At 43.9% G+C, this 14147-nt stretch overlaps 1 protein-coding gene across 4 annotated transcripts in view; it reads right to left on the reverse strand.

The window, feature by feature from the left end:
• Window positions 1–1430: 1430 nt before the first annotated feature.
• Window positions 1431–14147, reverse strand: part of SPSB4 (splA/ryanodine receptor domain and SOCS box containing 4) — a 91380-nt gene continuing 78663 nt past the window's right edge. For 3 of the 4 annotated variants that reach the window (XM_063611307.1, XM_063611305.1, XM_055295241.2), the window contains one exon: window positions 1431–2905. In XM_063611307.1, the coding sequence (XP_063467377.1) occupies window positions 2778–2905 (128 nt within the window). In that variant the 3' untranslated portion in view covers window positions 1431–2777. The remainder of the gene's footprint in view (window positions 2906–14147) is intronic. The other variant, XM_063611308.1, reaches the window with a different exon arrangement.

Below are 14147 nucleotides of genomic sequence, written 5' to 3' on the forward strand. Positions count from 1 at the left end.
TTCCCATGGTTATCCCAGCTGCAGGGGCACCTCCACCCACCCCTCCATCTTCGCTGAGCCCATGTGTCTGGTCTGGGCTGTGTGGGAAGGAGCAGGCAGAGGCCCTGCCCGTCAAAGGTCCATAGTTCCCTGGGCAGGTGAGACCACAGGGCAGAGGAGCTCAAGTCCCAGTGCTCAGGAGGGTCCTGGGCCCCAGGAGTAGCATCCTCAGGCCAGGACATGAAGAGCTGAATTCTCAGAAGCAGAGATGGGGGGAGTGGTTAAACAGGGCTTCCTCGAGGAAGCCACTCTAAGCCAGATCCTGGAGAGGGTAAAGATGGGGAGGACATTGTTCGGGTGAGGGAAACCATGTAAGTGAGGCTTGGAAGCCGAGATAAGACAGATGCATCCAAGCTGGAAAGCTGGTGCTGAGATGGGGACTCCATGAGCTGAGAGAGGAAGAGTCCCCAGTTACTGGCTACCTGGCTCAGCCAGCACAGTGTGCACAGAAGGAAGTGACTTCCCCAAGGTCATAGCACATAAACGATGAAGCTGGGACTCAAACCCAGGCTTCCCACACACAAAGCCTCAAAGCCTCCATGCCATGGCCACAGGAAGCTGCCTCTGGCAAACAAAATGACTGAAAGCTGCCTGATGCAGAGCCCAGCCCTGAGGTCAGAGCTGGAAACATTACCCCTGGGGGAAGACGCTGCAAGTTTGGTCTCTTGGTGGTCCTCAGGAAGGTTGTCTGCCCTTAAAATAACAAGTCTGGAGAGTGCCTCTTCCTCCAGGAAGCCTTCCCTTCATATTCTATTCCCATCCATCCCTCTTCATGAGCTCCTTCTCACTTCTTTATGCTGTACTACACATCTCTGGGAATGAGATATATGAACCTGGGCACTGGGTCCCTGGAAATTGGCATAGTGCATGCTGTTGGCTGGTACTGCTGAGTGAATGCTATTCCAGTCCTTAACCAGACCCTATCCTGACTCTTAACTCCTGAACTGCTACCAGCTCTGAGCCTGGCCTTACTTCACACTCACCCTTCAGCAATTTGCACTGCTCCTTGGTGACAACATGCACTCGCTACAGTCACATCCAGCCCCAGCTCCAATCCACTTGGAAACTGGTGTTCCATAGGGTTTGCCCTGCCTGACCCTAAGCCCCTTTGCAGGGCTACCCCTTGGCTCTGGCAACAGGCAGCTGAGTTGTTTTTCCACCATTAAGGTCAGCTTTGCATGGACCCAGGACACAGGCACATTCTCTTGTCCAGGGTAGGCCTTTGCAAAATAGATAGAGTTTGGGCTCAAGCAAGGACCACAAATCAGACGAGACAAGAAATGTCTAAAGAGGGATTCACGTGCCTGGCTTCTATCGGTCTGAGGACGGACCAGGCAGGTTGATGGAAGAAGCTCTCTGGGTCCCTCCCCAAATAACATGTAATACGCAGCTGAAGGACTGAATGACAAACTTTATTAGAAACGCTCCTCATTCATCAGTCAAATTCACATTAAGGTGGGGACAGTGGGGCGGGCAGGGAGAGGCAGTGCTGTCTGGGGCTCTGATATCCCACTGCTGTGATGATTTCCAGTTAAAAATGAGTCTGGGCAGAGAGTGTCTGAAACATATAAGAGGTGGTGGCAGCAGTGGTGGTGGAGGGAGCAGCAGCATTCCTGCGAGAGGACCAGGATCGGAGCAGGTAGAGAATGTGTCTCCCATATCCACCCTTCCAGTCACAAGGCTGCCCCCACAGACCTCAAGCTGATAAATAAAGAGCACATCACACACACATTTGAAACAGGAAACAAACTCGCAGAAGTCTCCTCAAGTGAAAAAATAATTTGCTCAAATAAAGCTTTGTGACAGCCATGCCACACCCTGAATGGACGTTGCCCAGAGACCCTGACACTCCAGGAAGGCCTCCCAACCCAGGACACATCAGACTTGGGTGTCACAATGCCCCCAGTTCCCCCGTTAGCACCTTTGGACTAAGTACTGTCCTCTCCACATTCCTCTTTTAAAATGCAAATGCTACTTAAAATAATGGTAAGGATACACTCTTCCCTGGGGCAAACCAGTCAGACTCATCTTCCCTGAACAGAGGTGTCTGGGCATCCAGAAAACTGTGAGTCAGTGGCTGGGAAGGGGGGCACGTGGAAAGGGGTAGGTAAACAACGTTCAAAGAGGTAAGCCGGAAGGTGTCTCCACACTGCACTGTCCACTTGCCAGGTCTGCGGTTGGGCCTCCTGGAAACAGTCTCTCAAAGTGGCACAAAGTCCTAAAACGGTGTGACAATCCTGCTGCCCTGGCAAGGGGTGTGGGCCAGGAGGGGCACGGCATCAGGCTGCTTTCATCATTCATTATTCAGAGGCAATTTTCTCCCTGCACTGGCTAACTTCTCCCTGGCCCTGTCTGCAATGGGGCACACAATAGAAAGTCTCCTGCCTAAATGTTTTATTCATTCTCTTGAATAAGGAAACAGGTTCTCTGATCAATATGGTGGCTGCTGTGTTCTGGTTGGTGGCAGGATTTCCAGGAGGTGCAGACTCCAGGCTCTCTGTGGCTCCGAAGGAGGGCTCTTGGGAGGGCTGCCGCGAGGGCAGTAGATACTGTTGGCAAGAGACCTTTCGTTTCCAAAGCTGGTACTACATTCTGGTCTTTGAAAGAACTGAGTGTCCTGGGGAGCCAGGAGAAGGGTAGATCCTTTCCCCTATGTGCCATGGGACTGTGAATGACAGGCGGGCCGGGCCCTGCGATGTGTGTCTGTGTCTGTGTGTGTGCTGCCCATCAGGCTCGGCTCACTGGTACTGCAGATAGTTTTTGAGAGACTGAGGCAGGGGCAGGGAGCTGATGTCCTGCAGGCGCTGGCGGCCCAGGGCCGAGCGGACGGATCTCCGGCACAGGTCCATCAGTGGCAGGGGCTCGGCTGCAACGAGAGGGAAGCAGTTAGTGTGTGCCCCATGCCATCCTGGCACCTTCTCATCCCAGCCCCCGCTGCACACCGCCTCCTGCCCGCTCCTCTGAGCTGGCCTTCAGGGCCAATGGCTTCTCCTCTGAGAAGATTTCTCTGGTTACGTAAGCTGAAGGCCTAGAGCAGTGTTCATCAGACTGTGGAATGCAATCAGTGAGATTAAAGAGTCACAAAATCAATTAAATGGGTGGTGACCAGCAAGAATTTTTTTTAAAAAAAGAGAAAATGGGAGCAATACCCATAGCAAGGATATTGTTTCATGTCTCTAGTCTCTGATGTAGGTGTTCAGCGTGTCTTTTTTTTTTTTTTAGCTGGAGTCTTGCTCTGTCGCCCAGGCTGGAGAGCAGTGGCACAATCTGGGCTCACTGCAAGCTCCACCTCCCGGGTTCACACCATTCTCCTGCCTCAGCCTCCCTAGTAGCTGGGACTACAGGTGCCCGCCACCAGCCTGGCTAATTTTTTGTATTTTTAGTAGAGACAGGGTTTCACTGCGTTAGCCAGGATGGTCTCTATCTCCTGACCTCGTGATCGCCGTTCTCGGCCTCCCAAAGTGCAGGGATTACAGGCGTGAGCCACCGCGCCCGGCCTAGTGTGTCTTAATGTGAAAAGGACTTCTCACTGCAGGTCATGATGGAAAATGTTTAAAAGCTGGTGGCCCTGGGTGGATCTGCAGAGGAGTTTCCTCTACAAACAGGTTAGATTCTGAGAGGCTGTCTCAAATGCCTGTGAACCCTGAAACTTCCCCTATTGCTTTCCTTGATGGTCAGCAGCGGGTTGCATTTTCTTCCAGCACCTAGTTCTGGAAAAATTTGTAAGTTAAAATCCATAAATAATGGAACCACTGGACATAGGACCAGTTAAACCAAGTTTAACTAGGTTTATTGCAGACACCCTTATTAAGCTCTTATTCTGATTCAGGCCCTCTGATTAGCCCTGCGGATACAGGGATAACTAAGCTAGCACCAGAGGCAGCTCTGGAAGAGGGTGGGGGCAGGTGGGGGGGTGGTAGAGGCTCATGATCTGGGATTTTAACTAGGTGAATCATTTTAATAGAGTGTAATATATGCAATAATTCCTAAATATACAGGTACAGAAACTGGGAATTTCTTATATAGAAGAGCTGTTTGAAAGCTTCACAGAGAGGACACATAATGGGGTTTTGAAGAGTGAATAGGAGGGTTAAAGGCACATGAGGATGGGGAGGGTATCCTAGGCAGAGAGAACAGGCAAAGGCAAAGGAGGAATAAAACAGGACAGGCTGGAGGTTTGTGGGGAGAGGACAGTGCTGATCAGTTAGCATCAGCTGGAAGGAAGATGATGATGGTGGTCACATGGCATCTGGTATGGTTTGTACAGGCCTGGTTTCCCCAATCCTCCAGGAATATGCTGGAAGCCTGAACCTGCATCTTAATACTTTTTTGGTAATAGAATAAATAATATTTCATAAACATCCTATAATGTACTAAGATACAATAAAACTGTTGAGTGGTAAATACTAACACAAGAGCTGTGATAGGAATAGTACCACAGAGACAGGCCCTCTACAGATCCACCTGAGGCCTGCAGCTTTCAAACATTTATTTATCACGACCTGCAGTGAGAAGTACTTTTTACATGGGAATGTAGTCAAGAGTCAAGAATATGTTTTATAGGAATTTTTATTTACCTGAGCTGCAGAGTTAATAAGGGGAGCCATTAAAATTAAAGTGGGGCTTGGGGAGCATGCTTTGGAAGCTGTGCACAAGAGTACGTCCAGCTCTCCTTCACTTGAGGCCAGATCCCAAGGCTATCTGCAGGGAGCACTAGTGGCTTCAAACACACATCTCTGTATCCTCTTTTTTAAAAAATTGTTTATTTTTTTATTGTGTAATTCCACTTGTACAAAATCTCCAGAATAGTCAAATATGGAGACAGTATATTGATCCTCATACAAAATGAGGCTGGACAGGGCAAGCCCAGCCATGCCCTATTTTCCAGGCGCAGAAGGCTGATCACTCACCTCCCAGTCACCCAATCACTGTGCCTAGGCCAACATTTGACAACCCTCCCTCAGGATGTCCCTATCTCTCCTCCAACAACACCCTTGTACCCAGTTCTCCCACTCCCTGTCCCCCATCTGGCATCAGGAAAACTGAGATGTTAAAGTTTCAAAATCACTGGCAGACCTTAAGAGATTTTCTTATCACTTTAATGCCCTAGGCACATAACAGGTATTCAACGCCCAAAATGCTTAGCCTTGTCAGCAAACCCAACTCCCTGTGTTTTGCCTGCCCAATTAGGAGCTGAAGAGGACAGAATGCCTTTTACCTTCATCTCTCTGCAGTCATCGAAATCAATCTAGAGCCTAAATTCCAAAGGAAGAAAGAAAAGGAGTTCAGAGTACGTTGCTAGCTCTAAATGTGAAATATAAATCATCTCTCCTAACTTCTGAGGGGAGAGTAAACTGACAATTCCAAAGTGCACAGAGAAAGTCCTTGAGTCCCTGCCCCCACTGTGGAACTTTAAGAGATCGGAGAATGCCCAGCGTTGGCTGCGCCCATTCCCTTGGCTCTTCTTTCTCATCTCTCCTGGCTTTGAGTTTTCTTAGAACTACCAAATGTCAAAGCTTGGAAATAATCACCTAGATAGGAAGGGAAGCACAGAATTTTCCAGCATGGGAGCTATTCTCAGAACTATTTTTTCACTAAAGATAAAACTGAAAAAGAATCATTGTTCATAAAGGTGAATATCCAAATGGCCAATAAACATATGTAAAAGTGCTCAACTTCATGAATCATCAGGAAAGTAGAAATTAATACCATAATACGACTCTGCTACATACCAACAAGGAAGACTAAAATGATGATTTCCTCTTTTCTGTGATGCCTGGGACTGAAGTCTGGAGTGATGAAGACGTCTCTGACGTCCCTGACACTGAATGTCCCTGACACTGTTAGGAGCTATTAGTTTGGTCTTTTCTAAAAATAGGCTTTTCTTCTACTTTTTATTGTCTACTTATATTTAATTTATATATTAATGTAAAAATGAGGACTCATATGTTTGTCTACTTCTAAATTTTTATTCAGTCTGTAACTCTCAGACGTAATTAAGATAACCTAATGAAAAGAAGCAGCAGGCCACTGCAAATTCTGTGAGACAGAAAAAAAACTCTGGTGCTTTCTTGAAAGTGCCACCTCCTGGCTGGAGGCCAACCCACTCAGGACATTACAGCAACTCATGACAGAACAACCTTGCTCCAAGGAAGGAGAAATAGGAGCTAATTCCACTGCCTGCCAAATCCTGGCTAGCAAGTGGGTCCCAAGTCTGTTCATATTACAACCTCACTGCTAGCATAACCAGCATTAGAGAAAGCCAGCACACTAAACATATCTATAACCAAAGACTCTCACAGAGTCTACTTCACTCCCCTGCCACCTCCACCACAGCAGGTGCTGATAGCCGCAGCTGGGAGACCTGAAGACAGATCCCATCATAGGACTCTTTGCAAACATTTCCCAGCACCAGCCCAGAGCCTGGTAGCCCCACTGCATGGTTAGACCCAGAAGAGTAATAACAATCTTTGCAGTCCAGCTCTCAGGTAGCCCTGTCCCTAGGGGAAGCAGGAGAGTATCACATCAAAGTGAATAAAAATCCACCAACCAAGTATCTGCTGTCTTCAAGAGACTCACCTAGCACATAAGGACTCACATAAACTTAAGGTAAAGTGGGGAAAGAGATATTCCATGCAAATGGAAACCAGAAGCAAGCAGGAGTAGCTATTCTTTTATCAGACAAAACAGGTTTTAAAGCAACAACAGTTTAAAAAGACAAAGAGGGAGCCAGGCGTGTTGGCTCAGGCCTGTAATCCCAGCACTTTGGGAGGCCAAGGCAGGCAGATCACAAGGTCGGGAGATCGAGACCATCCTGGTTAACATGGTGAAACCCAATTTCTACTAAAAATACAAAAAATTAGCTGGGCATGGTGGCGGGTGCCTGTAGTCCCAGCTACTCGGGAGGCTGAGGTAGGAGAATGGTGTGAACCTGGGAGGTGGAGCTTGCAATGAGCTGAGATCACACCACTGCACTCCAGCCTGGGTGACAGAGAGAGACTCTGTCTCAAAAAAAAAAAAAAAAAAAAAAAAAAAAGACAAAGAGGGACATTATAGCGTAATGAAAGGATCAGTCCAAGAGGAAAATATCACAATCCTAAATATATATGTACCTAACACAGGAGCTCCCAAATTTATAAAACAATTATGACTAGACATAAGAAATGAGATAGACAGCTACACAACAATAGTGGGGGACTTCAATGCTGCACTGATAGCACTAGACAGTTCACCAAGACAGAGTCAACAAAGAAACATTGGAGTTCAACTATACCCTAGAACAAATGGACTTAACAAATATTTACAGAACATTCTACCCAACAACTGCAGAATATACATTCTTTTCTTCAGCACATGGAACATTCTCCAAGATAGACCACATGACAGGCCACAAAACAGGTCCCAATAAATTTAAGAATATCAAAATTATATCAAGTATCCTCTCAGACCACAGTGGAATAAAATTGGAAATTAACTCCAGAAGGAACCCTCAAAACTATACAAATACATGGAAATTAAATAATCTGCTCCTGAATGATCTTTGGGTCAACAATGAAATCAAGATGGAAATGTAAAAATTCTTTGAATTGAATGATAATAGTGACACAACTTATAAAAACCTCTGGGATACAGTCAAAGCAGTGCTAAGAGGAAAGCTCATAGCATTAAATGCCTACATCAAAAAGCTGAAAGAACATGAATAGACAATCTAAGGTCACATCTCAAGGAACTAGAGAAACAAGAACAAACTAAACTCAAACTCAGCAGAAGAAAATAAATAACAAAGATCACAGCAGAACTAAATGAAATTGAAACAAAAAATACAAAAGATAAATAAAACAAAAAGCCAGTTCTTTGAAAAGATAAACAAAATTGATAGACCATTAATGAGAATAACCAAGAAAAGACAAGAGAAGATTCAAATAAGTTCAATTAGAAACAAAACAGGAGATATTACAACTGATACCACAGAAATACAAAAGCGCATTCAAGGGGATTATCAACACCTTTACACACACAAACTAGAAAATTTAAAGGAGATAGATAAATTTCTTGAAATATTCAACCTTCCTAGATTAAATCAGGAAGAAATAGACATTCCGAACAGACCAGTAACAAGTAGTGAAATTGAAATGGTAATAAAAAAATTTCCACCAAAAAAAAAGTCAAGGACCAGATGGATTCACAGCTGAATTCTATCAGGTACTCAAAGAAGAATTGGTACTACTCTTTCTGAAACTATTCCAAAAGATAGAGAAAGAGGGTATCCTCCTTAAATTATTCTATGAAGCCAGTATCACCGTAATACCAAAACCAGGAAAGGACAAAACAAAAAACAAAAACTACAGAGCAATATCCCTAATGAACATACATGCAAAAATCTTCAACAAAATACTAGCTAGCTGAATTCAACAGCATATGGAAAAAGATAATTAACCATGATCAAGCAGGTTTCATGCCAGGCATGCAGGGATGGTTTAACATATAAAAGTCAATAAATGTGATACATCACATAAACATAATTAAAAACAAAAATCATATAAGCATGTCAATAGATGCAGAAAAAACGTGACAAAATCTAGCATCCCTTTATGATTAAAAGCCTCAGCAAAATTGGCATAGAAGGGACATACCTTAAGTTAATAAAAGCCATCTATTACAGACCCATGCCAACATTATACTACTGAATGGAGAAATGTTGAAAGCATTCCCCCTGAGAACTAGAACAAGACAAGGATGCCCTCTTTCACCACTGCTGTTCAACACTGTACTGGAAGTCCTAGCCAGAACAATCAGACAAGAGAAAGAAATAAAGGGCATCTAAATCTGTAAAGAGGAAGTCAAACTGTTGCTATTTGCCGATGATATGACTATATACCTAGAAAACCCTAAAGACTCATCTAAAAAGCTCCTTGATCTGATAAATGAATTCAGTTAAGTTTCAGTATACAAAATCAATGTACACAAATCAGTAGCACTGCTATACACCAACAGTGACCAAGCTGAGAATCAAATCAAGAACTCAATCCCTTTTACAACAGCTGCAAAAAAAAAAAAAAAAAAAAAGAAAGAAAAAAAGAAAAAGAAAAAGAAAAGAAAAGAAAAATACTTAGGAATACACCTAACAAAGGAGGTGAAAGATTTCCACAGGGAAAACTACAAAACATTGCTGAAAGAATTCATAGATGACACAAACAAATGGAAACACACCCCATGCTCATGGATGGGTAGAATCGATATTGTGAAGATGACCATACTGTCAAAAGCAGTCTACAAATTCAATGCAATTCCCATCAAAATACCATTATCATTCTTCAAAACACTAGATAAAACAATCCTAAAATTCATATGAAACCAAAAAAGAGCTCACATAGCCAAAGCAAGACTAAGCAAAAAGAACAAATCTGGAGGCATCATATTACCCAACTTCAAACTATACTACAAGGCTATAGTTACCAAAACAGCATGGTATTGGTATAAAAATAGGCATGTAGACCATGGACCAGAATAGAGAACCCAGAGATAAAGCCAAATACTCACAGCCAACCGATCTTTGACAAAGCAAACAAAAACATAAAGTGAGGAAAGGACAACCTATTCAACAAATGGTGCTGGGATTTGACAAGTCACATGTTGAAGAATGAAGCTGGATCCTCATCTCTCATCTTATACAAAAATCACCTCAAGATGGATCAAAAACTTAAATCTAAGACCTGAAACCATAAAAGTTCTAGAAGATAACAGGAAAAACTCTTCTAGACATTGGCTTAGGCAAAAAGTTCATGACCAAGAACCTAAAAGCAAATGCAATAAAAACAAAGATAAATAGATGGGACCTAATTAAAATAAAAAGTTTCTGCTCAGCAAAAGAAATAATCAGCAGAGTAAACACAGAGTGGGAGAAAATATTCACAAACTGTGCCTCTGACAAAGGACTAATATCCAGAATCTACAAGGAACTCAGGCAAATTGGCAAGAAAAAAACCAATAATCCACCAAAAACTAGGTAAAAGATATGAATAGAAAATTCTCTAAAGAAGATATACAAATGGCTGACAAACATATGAAAAAATGCTCAACATCACTAATTATCAGGGAAATGCAAATTAAAACCACAATGAAATACTCCTGCAAGAATGGCCATAATTTAAGAAATAACAGATGTCAAAAAATAGCAGATGTTTGTGTAGATGTGGTGAAAATGGAACACTTTTACACTGCTGGTGGGAATGTAAACCAGTACAACCATTATGGAAAACAGTGTGGAGATTCCTTAAAGAACTAAAAGTAGAACTACTGTTTGATCTAGCAATCTCACTATTAGGTATCTACCCAGAAGAAAATAAGTTATTATGTGAACAAGACACTTGCACATGCATGTTTATAGCAGCACAATTCACAATTGTAAAATTTTGGAAACAGCCTAAATGCCCATCAGTGAATGAGTGAATAAACAAAATGTGATAATATATATATACACACACCTTGGAATACTACTCAGCCATAAAAAGGAATGAAATAATGGCATTCACAGCAACCTGGATAAAGTTGGAGACCATTATTCTAAGAGAAGTAACTCAGGAATGGAAAACCAAACATCTGTATTCTCACTTATAAATGGGAGCTAAGGTATGAGGATGCAAAGTTGTAAGAATGATATAATGAAGCTGGGCACGGTGGCTCACGCCTGTAATCCCAGCACTTTGGGGGGCCGAGGCAGGCGGATCACGAGGTCAGGAGTTTGAGACCAGCCTGGCCAATATGGTGAAACCCCATCTCTACTAAAAATACAAAAATTAGCCGGGCATGGTGGCGCTCATCTGTAGTCCCAGCTACTTGGGAAGCTGAGGCAGAGGAATCGCTTGAACCTGGGAGGTGGAGGTTGCAGTGAGCCGAGATTGTGACACTGCACTTCAGCCAGGGCAACAGAGTGAGACTCCATCTCAAAAAAAAAAAAAAAAAAAAAGATATAATGGACTTTAGGGACCTGGGGGAAAGAGTGGGAGGGAGTTGAGGGATAAAAGACTACACATTGAGTAGTGCATCAAAATTTCAGAAATCACCACTAAAGATTTTTTCTATGAAACCAAAAACCACCTGTACCCCCAAAACTATTGAAATTAAGAAAGAAAAAAAAAAGAATGACTAAAATGAAAAAGATGGTATTAAGTGCTCATGAGGATGTAGAGCAACTGGAATGCTCACAGTGCTTTTAGTGGGAATGTGAACTGCACAACCACTTTGGAAAACTAGGCGCATTGACTAAAACTGCTGAATCTCCTGGGTAAACACCTAACAGAAAAGCACATACATGTTCACCAAAATGTACATTCACAAATGCTCATAGGAGCATCACTTGTAACAGCACCAAACTGAAAGCAACAATTCTACTGTCCATCAACAGTGGAATGTAAAAATAAATTGTGTAACTTCATATAGAACACTAATCAGCCACGAGAATGAAGGAACCACAATTATACAGAAAAGCATGGAGGAATCTTTCGACATAATTTTGAGTGAAAAAAAGCACATTTTGTGTGACATCTTCTGTATAGAAGCAAAAGCAAGGTGATGAAGTTAGGGCAGAGGTGACCTTAAGGGAGTAGTGATGGGCAGGAGGCATGAGGGATTCCTGAGGGGGCTGGAATTTTCTGCTGCTTGAATTGAGTTCTGGTTCTACTAGTGTGTTGTTTGTAAACATCATCAAGCAGCACTCTTAAGATTTGTGTGCTGTCTACATATATCTTATACTTCAAAAACAAGTTTACATTAAGAAAAAAAAAATCACTGACAGAAGTACTTGGTGAGACGCAACACAAACGAAGCATTTGCCTGCCTGCCCTAATGGGAAGAATAGGGGGAAGGAGCTAGCTTGGAATCCTAGCTTCTGCTCCCACCACCCACTCAACAGAGGACAAAAATGTGGCTCCACATTTTTATCATCTGTAAAATGGGGATAGCAACACCTCCATCTATGGGCTGTTGTGATGATGGTATGACATAACAGGCCCCTTGCCTTAAAGGTGTTCTCTCTAAAATGTGTCTTATTTCAGGCCATCAGCCCAAGAAGCACCCTTAAAAATAGTCATAATTTACTTATTGTGGTTCTACAAATGCCTCAGTACATCATCCTAATTGACAACAATGTTCTGCTCTTGATGAAGATTTCCTGGAGCCAGGGATGGATGTCTGGTTCTGTGCTAAAAATATGACAAGGTAATCATTTCAAAAGTTCTCCAGTGATCTGAATATTCCTTAATTTTCCATCACTAACCACCTGCACAACCCTAGGTGAGCCATTGGACTTCCCAGGGACTCTGTTTAGCTATCAATAAAATGAGGAAAGTTACTGCATCCACTTATGATGGCCTGTTTCTGTGACGGAAATGGGTGGAGATCTTGGCGCAGAGATTGGTGGCTTAAGCTGCTTCCCTGAGCCCTCTGAAGTCTTCTCTGCCTGCAGTGAGAAGATGCCAAGACACAAGTCACTACCCTACCCCAACCCTGTATTTATATTTTGAAAAAAGATCAGCATCTTAGGGTCAGGAGGTGAAATTCTCTTGTGGTAATTTTAGACAATGGTCAGCAGATGGGGGAGGGTTTGAGTGACAGCCCTGAAAGCTGGACTCAAATAGACCTGGGCACTGTTTGTTTTCAGGGAATGAAATGAGGAGGAGCCACACACATGTGCAAGTACACACACACTCTGTGGCAGACACTGTACTCATCAGTTATCCACAGACTATGGTTTTGGTGTCTGAAGCCTCAGAATTGCTTTCATGCCCCTGAGACTCCCCTCATGCTGCTCCTTTTGCCTAGAACACCATTCCTTGTACTTCCTGCCAGGAACATGCCTCATCTTTCTGGGCTCAAATCAAGTATCACCTCTTCCTCAGTGACTTGGCTCCTCTGCCCTCAGGGTCTGCACCTGTTAGGTGTCAATCCACTTAATCATGCAAATTGTCAAGTGTATCATTACCTGTAGTAATGCTACTTCTAAAATATGGCATCCCTGTACCGACTGGCCCTGTCATGGTCAACAGAGACCTCTGCTCCCATCTAGAAGCATTTGGAATTCGGAGAGTTTTCTGTTGACAAGCTTCAGTTTCCCCAGCAAAAAGGGTTGTGACTACAGCTGGGACACAAGCAGCATCTTCAGATGAACTCTGTGCCAACAAGCGTCATCCACACAGATGGTCCCCACAGCCCAGGTGGGGCCCTCATTTTCCCTGGGATAGGGAGCTATCAAGTTACTTCTTGTGCACAGAGGAGTGTTGCACAGGAAAATAGTCCTAAATAATGCATGGCCTTCCCTAGCAACGCTGCAAAGCAAGGATGTGAGAAACCTCCAAAGGGGACAACCCAGAACAGGGAGTGCTTGAAAAATTCCATTCCAATGTTCCAGCTGAACTGTGTGGGACTGTTCCAAAGACGAAAGCAGTGTGATCAAGGGGGCAGCCTGGGCCCACACTGCACCCCTCCTACCCAGTGTCTCTCTGAGATGACAGAAGATTCGCTCATGTGTGCATGCGTGTGCACGAGGGACAGGATAAGAGTGCTGGAAAACAAGAAAGGCCATCAGCAGCCAGACATTATGGTAAATTCCAGGAAGACAGGAAGCAGGTGTGACAGGATGGTGGAGAAATCAAGCAGTGAGACCAGTAGCCTTGTATACCAGGGATGTGCAGGGCTCTCACCAAAAGAGTCCCAGAGAAACCCCAAGCTTCAAGGAGCAAACATGGGGTAATCCTTAAAGAACTGTAATCCCAACATCTGGGACAGTTGTGTTCCCATCTGCCCCAGCTGCAGAGCCTGATCCAGCTCTGTTTGAGCAGGGCAGCCTTTGGGAGAGGCTCCTGGAGGTGTCAAGGTCCAATAGAGAAGCTGAATAGAGCATGGGCAAAACCTCCACAGCAGAGGTGGGCAGGATTTGTGGGAAAGACACCTCCACTTAGATGAAGAACTCAAGGGTCTGGCCTTCCCGTCAGCTCCCTGACTCAGAACTGACAGGAGAGTGTGTCTGGCAAAATATTTTCACCCAAAGACTCCTCACCCTCCCAGGCTAAGGGGAGCTACACTGTTGCAGAGCAAACAGCAGCTTCCTTTCT

This window comes from Symphalangus syndactylus, chromosome 10, assembly GCF_028878055.3.
Source record: "Symphalangus syndactylus isolate Jambi chromosome 10, NHGRI_mSymSyn1-v2.1_pri, whole genome shotgun sequence".
In the NCBI taxonomy this organism is placed as follows: domain Eukaryota; kingdom Metazoa; phylum Chordata; class Mammalia; order Primates; family Hylobatidae; genus Symphalangus; species Symphalangus syndactylus.